This window comes from Lutzomyia longipalpis, chromosome 1 (assembly GCF_024334085.1).
Source record: "Lutzomyia longipalpis isolate SR_M1_2022 chromosome 1, ASM2433408v1".
In the NCBI taxonomy this organism is placed as follows: domain Eukaryota; kingdom Metazoa; phylum Arthropoda; class Insecta; order Diptera; family Psychodidae; genus Lutzomyia; species Lutzomyia longipalpis.
This window is the reverse complement of record NC_074707.1, coordinates 30,245,054-30,254,373: the sequence shown is the minus strand read 5'-3', so window position 1 is coordinate 30,254,373 and position 9,320 is coordinate 30,245,054. Positions and strand designations below refer to the sequence as shown.

At 34.8% G+C, this 9,320-nt stretch overlaps 1 protein-coding gene across 2 annotated transcripts; it reads right to left on the bottom strand.

Annotated features, from left to right (window-relative positions):
• Window positions 1-69: 69 nt before the first annotated feature.
• Window positions 70-8,819, bottom strand: LOC129785842 (shootin-1). Of its 2 annotated transcripts, none has more exons than XM_055820486.1 (8): window positions 8,397-8,819; window positions 6,181-6,446; window positions 5,925-6,111; window positions 5,572-5,854; window positions 5,392-5,504; window positions 4,125-4,308; window positions 3,537-3,933; window positions 70-715 (listed from the first exon to the last, which is right to left on the bottom strand). In XM_055820486.1, the coding sequence occupies exons 2-8, from the start codon at window positions 6,419-6,421 to the stop codon at window positions 510-512; spliced, it is 1,611 nt and encodes a 536-aa protein (XP_055676461.1). In that variant the 5' UTR covers window positions 6,422-6,446; window positions 8,397-8,819; the 3' UTR covers window positions 70-509. The 2 variants fall into 2 exon arrangements, with proteins under 2 accessions (XP_055676461.1, XP_055676462.1); XM_055820487.1 differs by lacking the exon at window positions 8,397-8,819 and adding an exon at window positions 7,271-7,532.
• Window positions 8,820-9,320: the final 501 nt, after the last annotated feature.

Below are 9,320 nucleotides of genomic sequence, written 5' to 3'. Positions count from 1 at the left end.
ATAGAACTTATCCTTAAGTAAAAAGGAGGATTTTTCGTATATGAGAAAATAAATTAAAACAAGGTCTTGTTTTGTTTCTATAACTTTTGAAATATTTATTCAAAACTTTTGCGACTTTCACAATAAATTAACAAAAAAAAATGAGTGGCGTATGTATTCAGAATTTGAATATTTATCAAAGAGTATTTTCTCTTTAGGCCTATGTAAACAAAAGAGTACATAAAATAAAATAATTATGGGAAAAATCCATTATTCGATCATGAAAGGAAAACTTCAAAAAAAAAAAAACTTTTAGTAGATTTATCGTGGGAAAAATCCTTATATTTTATAAATTAACATGTAAATTATTAATGGATTGAAAGCCAAAGATTGTCAATAGTAAGAAATATATTGCCTAAAAATTAATAATTAAGATGAAAAAACAATACTTATGAGACATAATAATGATCGGCAATAAAGTCTTATCTAATTTTCAAAAAAAAAAATGTCTTTTTTTTTAAGTGAACTAATTAGAATCTTTCACTCGTTGTACGTGTCATATTCCTCAATTCTTTCTGATTGATTTCCATTAATGTTTTAGAGCTACGATTTTGTTTTTGAACCCTCTCGAGTGTGTCAAAGAGTTCCTTTAATGCGGGATTTCCAGTATCTGTTGGTCGTCGTCTTCTCAGCGTCACCCTACCGTCTCTCAGTTCCGAAATTAGAGCATCCATACCTGCGAGAGAAAGAGAGAGATGGGATAAGAAAAATTTTTACCTTTCCTAGAAATGGATAATGGGGAAAAGGAAAAATAACATAACGGATTCTTCTCTTTTGGAATTTTCTTCGACAAACAACGACGATGAAAGAAAAATTTTTGTGGTGTGGAAAAATTCATTTAGAAAATTAAATTACGGATGTAAAGTATATATTTGGGATGTGAACTCATGGATAAGTATGTGTTTAATGCAGGAGACACTAATCATCGGGGGTAGTTAAGCTCTTGGGGTAAATTGGAGATGAATAAATGGGTGGACGTTGTAATTGAATTAAAGACAACACTGGTTTTCACTTACAAACTGTCTCCTTTTAGTCATCTTCTGTAGAAAAGACCGGGGCTTGTAGTTCTATACAGTTAGTATAGTCACTATAGAAGGTATTAATAAAATTCTAATTCTACTTTTATAATTCAGAAAATTATTAAAAACGTTAAAAATCGAAAATTTGAGATTTTTCTATTTTTTCTACAAAATCCTCATAATTTCAAAACTATAGAATATCCATAAATTTAAAGGTTTTTTTTACTCTTACTCTTAGTTTTATGCTGATGCTATTTAATAAAATACTAAATTCATAAAATAACATCAAAGAAAATCATGAAAAAATTCATTTTTCAATAGATGAAAAGTTTTTATAATATCTTCAAAAAAGCTCTTCAAATTTATTAAAATAGTTGGTGCAGATATTGAGTTTTTGGAGTCAAAGATCTCCCATCAAGGAATTTAAATCTTTCAGATTCTAACGTAAAACTAATTACAATTTCATTTAATTTTAATTTTAATTAAATTAAATCAAGTCCCTGGGAGTGAAACTGAATGAGAAAAAAGGACGAGATTGTGGTGAGAAATTTTCTTTTACATTTCGTTTTCCAACACTATGTTCTATGTACATTTTTATGTAATACCTCCTATACATTTATCAGTTATAGAATAGAGAATAATATTGTGTTGTATAGTCTGGTGACTTGAGCGAGACGAGATTGTTAAGGATGCCTGAAGGCACAGGGGAGCTATGCGGGGGGTTTTCTTTTCTCGTACATAGACGGGTTGGAGCTTGACTGTCGTTGGAGGGATCTTTCAGTTGTGTTCCTACTTCGTCCACACGCAGTCACCGACTGAGTGCACTTGCGGAGAAAATTTTGTGTCGCGCGTCCTGCCGGAAAATTTCCATTTTATATCCCTCGTGTTACCTCACTTTTGCGCATATTTCACATCCGGAAGCACAATATACAAAGTCGATTCCTCCCCATCGGGCTCCCCCTGATTGAAAATCACGCACCCGATGACTTGTTGACATGTTTGATATTTTTCCGATTGATTGATTTTAGTCGCGATAAAAAAATTGACGAGTTCGCATCTTCGTGCGGATAAAATGAATTTCCCGGATGTGGGTTTTTTGCGAAGAAATTGCACTGTGGTGGTTTTATTGTGCTAAAAGTGTTCCAATTTAATTTGAAACTCTCGTAATTTCATGCAAAATCTTCTCCTTGTGCCACAAAGTCATGGCTTTTTGTGAAGTAAAATTCCGGTTGGAATTTGTGAAAGGAATGATCTGATGATCCCTAAAGGTTGTTGTAACTCATCAGAAGGATTTACCAGTGATTTCATAAGCTTATGATTTTTCCTTCATGATGAAATGTTAATTATATTATGTTCCCCACCCATTTAATAAATAAAAAAGGAGATTTCTTTTTTTCTATCTGCTGCAGCTTTTAGACCGCAAGGGGTGTGGGGGGAAATTGCGAGGGAAGAATTTGCGAAGAAGATCCGATTGGTAAAATGAAGCGCGCCTGTGGGGGAGAAAAAGAGTCGCTAAAGCGCGACAAGGATGGGTGGGTGCCTTGGGGTGGGTCGGAAGATGTTGTTGGGGACGGTTCATGTTGTGTATTTGAATTTCATGTCAATTAGGGATGATGAAAATGTTTCGTGGCGGGTAAAATTTATGTATGGCTTTTATTCAAGTGAGGGCGGTGAGTGAATTACTCAATATGCTGCTGTGTGCTTTGCCTCGTGAATTTTATTGTGATACTTTTTTTTTCTTCTTCCTTACCAACAATTTGCCCCCATAGTATATACCTCTAGTGGGCTTCTTTTCGACAGATTACACTGCCTGGAAGAAAAATCTTTCCATTTTTTAAAAACAATCCTTTGCTTGAAAACAAATAAAATGTTTAAAGAAAGCTTTCAATAAAAGTGGAGACGCCAGGTGTGTACCAGGCGTCTCCATCTACATTTAATGAAAACTGAACTGAATATAGCTTTTCAGCAGTATTACTTCTCCATAAATTGTCTTAATGAAAATTTTTCTCTTTGCAACATTTTTTATATTTTCTTTATGAATTTATACTGGAAAACAGCCGTTCAGAAAATTCTCTTTAGTAGTGTAATCTATGTACAAAATCTCCATGGGCTTTGTACTTGTTGCAGCGCAATTTATTCGCAATATTATTGTTAAGAAGAAGCGAGTTATGGGAAAGGGACGAGAGGGGTATAAAATTGATTTTCGCAAAATGTTTTTACGATCTATGAGCAAAATTTTATTTGCCCCCTCCGTGTCCCTCTATACGTCTATTTTCTTTACTTTGTTGTGACTTTCTCCACAAACGTTCTTATGTGTACATACACACTCTTTTTCCTTTATTATGCTTTCTTTCACTCTTCACTCTCTCTTCGTCACCCTGTTCGCCTCGTGACTCCGATGGTTTAGTTGTGTGTGCGACCCAATCGATTTATTTTGCTACATAAACACCCGTACACCCATGCATACTGTGTACATACCTGTTGATTGTCCCAGATTCTGCTTGGATGCTGGGGCCCTTGCCACCCTTGAGTCATTTCTTTCAATAATGCCATCACGGAGGGACTTTATTTTCACCACACTATTCACTCTCGGTGTATTAGTCATGGTTAGTGGTAGCGGCAGTGGGGGTGGGATGGGAGGTGGGGGTGGTGGGTTGTGTACCATGGAGTCAGATTCCTTCTTCTTCAGCTCCTCCAGAGCCGTCTCAGCTTGCTCAGCGCGACTGAGTGCATGAGTAAGCTCCCTCTCGGCAATTTCGAGCTTAATCTCAAGCATACGAATTCTCTCAATAACATCCTCAGGGAGTTCATCTGCTCTATCACATTCTTTTACATCATCGCCTCCATCACCTTCCCCAGCTACCTTGCTTTCATGCTATAGAGTGAGAAAATTAGTAATTACCAACTTAGTTCAAAGGTTAGTTCTAATTTCTACACTACATATACTACTCCTTCACGTTCTATTCGAAAGAGGCGGGCTTCTGTACAAACTTTTCCATCGTGCGGGGAAAACTCTCAATAGGATTACCGAGGAGATTTTCAGGGTACTTTTCTGTAAAGACTCACCATTTCTGTGATTCTCTTCGGTGGCACGGGGATGGGTCGCTCTGGTTCGGGGCGGATTTGAACGACATTGTTCTGCGGCAGGGATTTTCGGGGTGGTGGATAAACCATATCAGGAATATCTCGCTGCGAGCCCTTCAGCAATTTATCCTTCTCCGCTCTCATTTGACGAATTGTGTATTCCATTCTGAATTAAAAATAATTTTATAAATTGAAAGAAATTGCTTTGTAAGAGAAAATCATTTAAATTTAAAGCACACTCAGCTGTTCTAAAATGAAACACTCAACTAAATTTCTGCTAAAACCGTATAGGGGAGGGCGGGGCTAATAAAGTCACTTAAGGGTTTAGAAAAAGCCTAAAATATGATATTTCCTAGCTAAGCTAGATAGAACAAAATGATCTGAGAAAGAGTTGTAGGGCAGTAAATTTCCTAAAGAAATGAGCTAAACATTTCGCTTTATGCATTTGGGAAATATGATATTTTGAGCTTTTTCTAAACCCTTAAGTGACTTTTTTAACCCCGCTCTCCCCTAAGATTATTTATTCATAATGGTTTCGGGAATTTTTATCATGATTCATCTGTTCAAAAAGTTTGCAACTCTTTCTTTTTAACTTGTAAAATTGGCAAATAAAAAAAGAAATATGAATTTTAATATAATTTTTAATTTTTTTTTTAAATCTTTGAGACATTCGGGTTTTTTTACGATATTAATTCGTTGTATGATCCTTAGATGACAAATCTTAGTCAAAAAGTTTCCTTTGACTTATTCTGCACAAAAGATTAACAAGAATAATTAAATTAATTTAAAAGGAAAATATCTTCACGTTCAAGTCAGTTGCGACTCAATGGACGCAAAAGGGTTAAATGAGGACTTTAAAAAAAAGAAATGCCAAGCATATGCGTAATCAAACGTCGTCAAAAATAATCAAACTTTCAATAAGTTAAAAGGTAGTGAGCTTTTATTGCTTAATTACTGCACTTATTCGATTAAAATTCAATCCACAACGTTTATTGTTCTACAACTATTGCCATTCTAAAATATCGAATGTAAGTACATTATGTTTTATTATTTTCGGTCAATGACTTCTGTGTTTATCTTTTTCATTTTTTTATGAGAAAAATATTTTTTAAAGAAATTTTTACAAATTTTACTAATTTTTGTCTTGAAACTACGATGCTCTCTTTCGAAGAATTTAATTAATTTCAACTCCTTACCAACCCCACAATTTATATGATTTTTTTAGCTTTAGGCAAAAAAAAGAACTTACTTTTTGCTTGTGTCAAGACTTTCTTGCATATTTTCCGTAACAAGCTTCGCGAGCGTTGTCATATTTGCATTTTCCACCTTCAGTGCGGCATTTTCTCTCTCAAGCTGCAATTTCTGCATGTACAATGGAAATGTTAGCTCATAAATATACATCTTAAATTTAGCTAAGCCATATACTTACATTTTCAATTAAATCTGAGATTTTCTCATCAGTCTCGTACTGTTGGAGTTCTATTTTGCTAATGTAGGCCTTTAATTTGCCAATTTCATTCACCATCTTTTCCATGCAATCAGCAATTGATGGTTCTGGCAAGCTATCGGACGTGCCATTGAGAATTGCGTGATCACTGTCCTCGAAAAAGTTCTCCTCAGGCAGAAGTTCGTTGAGTTTTGTGCGAATTTTCCCGTTCTTCTCCATTAACTGTTGGAATTCCGCGTCTCTTTTCGCGACGTTTGCTTTCAAACTAAAATATGAAGAGCAAGATCATTTCCTCGATTAATTAAAAAAATGAAATAAAAAAAGCAATTACTAACGTTTTAATAATCTGTTTTTGTTCATTCTGGATGGCTTCGAAGGTCTTCCTTGTCATTTGTTCCTTCTCAAAGAGTCCCTTTGTGTCACTTAATTGACTACCGAGACTTGCAATTTGTGCCTTGAACTTGACATTCTCTTCGGACATTTTCTGATTTTGTCTCTCCAACTCCACAATCTTTTGCAAATCTGTAAAGGAAATTTTTGGAGATTAAGATGAGTCTCAGGCGAAATGTGACTCATTTGATTTTTACTCACAATCTGTACTTCTGCTGGACAAATTCCATCGGGAGCGACTCATTTCTTCCGTGGGGCTGGGTGATGATGAATTGCTTTTGGTTAGACTACCTGGCAAGTGGTTGACGCTTCCGTAGAGGAAACTGCTATTTCCGTTCTCCACTGGGGACGTACATTGAGAGCTTCTGAACTTTGTGGGCTTCGGTATGCCACTCTTGCGGTTGCTGTAAATACTTCCTTCCATATTGTCCGACACATGCATAGAATTCTCCTTACTGCGGGAAATCCTGATTGAGAAAGAGGAGAAAGGGAATAAATGTTGGTCATTATTGGATTTCATACACATTCCCCGTTGTATTGTTTAATCGGCGAGAAAATTGTGGAACATTGAATTGATGGGGGATGTATTCAGGATTATGAGAGAAGTATTTTCTCAGTATTTCAATTATTTTCTGATTGATTTTTTCCGTAAAATAGAATGCTTTTATAAAGTTCTATACAATAGTTGTATTTTATATTAAATCTTGTTTCGATTCTCTATCAAATATTTTGTGTACTGAATTCAGTAAATTAAATCACTAAATGATATTTTTGACTGTTTTATGTCTTGTTGGAATAAAAGAGGCCTACACTATATTTTAATTTTAGTGGTTTACACTGACCTGGATGTAAGGTAGGATAATTTATTTTAATATTGATTTTCCAGCTTTATAAATAACACGAAACATGAACTTTAGCCACCAACGTGTACTAGTAATCTATAAAAAGGAATATACTTCTATTCCTAGAAAGTTATTTTGGGACTGATTAATGATGCTTTAATTAAATAATCAAATGTTGAAATTCAGCTAGGGAATGATTACGTGGAAATGTTTGAAGCGTAAATTAAAATTTTCTTTTTGAGCTCAAGAGGAATTCTTTGAATTTGCTGTTGACAAAAAATTACCTGTTTTAATAAATGAGCTTTTCTTTGCAGTTTTATGCCAAATTAAAGCTCTATATTAATGCACATTTTCATTTAAGATAACACAAACTTATGTGCAAATGAAAATTTAAATTTCCCCCATATTACGATAGTCTGAAACATTTGGCTTTATTTTGCTGCGCCCACCTGTTAATGTGAATTTTGATTGTTTGTCAGAGAACTACAATGGTTCCCTTTGTTTCTCTTTCTTTTATCTGTTATCTAAATCAGCTGCGATTGTGCGTTTCCGGATTCATGGTGCGGTGGTCTCCGTCTTCGATCTCACGCTCAAAGACACCACAAAAATATTTTTGTCTGGCATTGTGTCGTTCGCGTCAGAATAAAGTGAGAATGGTATAAAGGAGATGAAGACCTTCGCTGTTGCGGAACTTTTGGAATTCTTCGTGGGCTAACAATATATAGATTGCTTTAGATGAATTTATTGGTTTTTTTCTTCACTCAAGCAGCTCTTACACAATGTGTTATTTTACGTGCGATTGTGTGTGCTTTTGAGAGCTTCAAAAAGTTGATAAACAACTCCTCCTACACAATCCATATTCTGATATTGACATTTCTTTACACACCACAGGTAATTTCTGCGGTGCTGAGTCAAGTATAGTGGGCTTCAAATTGCGACAATGAAATGGAAAGTTCCACTTTGCCATCTAACACGATTATCGCATTATGTTCATGTGTTGAATATTTTACATTTCATACTAAATTGACTCTCTTCATCGTGTTCTGGAGAATTTGAGATTTTTTATGAAAAAAGAAAACTCGCCATACTTTTAAGAACACTCCGTTAGATACGCATTTCTTCGGCGCACCTTCCTCAGCACATCATCTCAACACTTTGGTGTCTCTTTTTTGTGTACAAGAAGAACTTGTTCCATGCTGGATGTTCTGAAGGAGGTCGCGCTTTTTTTCACAAAAAAAAAATCAAGTAATGTTCAATTTGCATTAAGCAAACATTCTCCCTCATTCATTTATTGTATTAAATCTTATTCAAATTTTATTCAAAAGATTTTTTTGTTAGATTTTCTTATAAAATAGATTTAAGAAAACCTAATGACGGAAAGATCTTAAGATATTTTTCTTTGCATTTAGCAGCTTTATAAAAATCTCAATGGAAGCTGGGAAACCCATCGCGATTGGTGATGCTGAAGAATTCACAAATTTCTCGCTATACCACAGCATGATGCCCATTCTTTTGACCCATATTCCATCAAGTGCTGACCGACTCTCGCTACTTGACCACATTCTCAATACTGACCTGTTTTCTCTGCCAACTTGTTGATCAACTCCGCGTTGGGCTGCGAGTGAGAATTGACACCCAAATGGACCACACAGAGGTCAATCACTTCACTAAATTATGTATTTCCTGTGCACTGTACACAAACTCCTCCGTTCCAATTCACCAAATGGTTCACCTATTTCGCGGGGTGTTGTATTCAAATGCACTTTTCACTGCAATATTTCATAAGATGATTTGTTGATGGGATTTTTCACTGTTGCTTTATCTTTTTCACATGGGAAGACACAAGAAGTTCACAATTTGAAGAAGATTTTTTTACACACAAGAATAACAAAAGAACGATCTCAAAGAGTGGCTGGAATGACTAATAAGATTCCAGAATGAGTCATACAGTGCGCGCGCATTTTAAGTAACGCTGTAGCTCGTCTTGAGGTCTCGAAGCAACTGAATGTCTCAGTGGAGCTCCAATCTTTAACTCTTTCTCAAGTCTGCAGTTGACTTGAAAGTTTTGATGGTTTTCTTTGGAAATCACATGAAATACAGCGTACATTTTATTGAGGTATGTTTGGGTGTTAATTTTCTTGCATTTCTGCAGTAGTTTCATTTGAAAGATGATTTCCCTATTGTGCTTTTAATTAGAGATTTTAATAGATTTCTATTTAATAAATTAAGATGATCGTGTTGAATATAGAAAATAGAATTTTAATTTATCAAAACACAGAATTGACCCCTGAATTTTTGAACTAGTGTATCCAGGAAATATTGTTTAAAATAGCTTATGAAAAATTTATAGTTAGCGTATACACCAATTGATTTAAAGAGATCATAAAAAAAATCCTTCCACCTCTAAAGAATCATAGTTCAGATTTATTTAAATAGCCTTTCAGTACTAAGCAATTTCCTAATTTTGTTAGAAAATATAAACCTTAAAATTTATTACTA

Coding starts and splice junctions, on each gene's coding strand:
- LOC129785842 (XM_055820486.1), bottom strand. CDS start 6,421: ATGCATGTGTCGGACAATATGGAAGGAAGTATTTACAGCAACCGCAAG. Junction 3,934..4,124: donor CGAAGAGAATCACAGAAATG/GTGAGTCTTTAC, acceptor CTCACTCTATAG/CATGAAAGCAAGGTAGCTGG. Junction 716..3,536: donor GAATCTGGGACAATCAACAG/GTATGTACACAG, acceptor TTTCTCTCGCAG/GTATGGATGCTCTAATTTCG.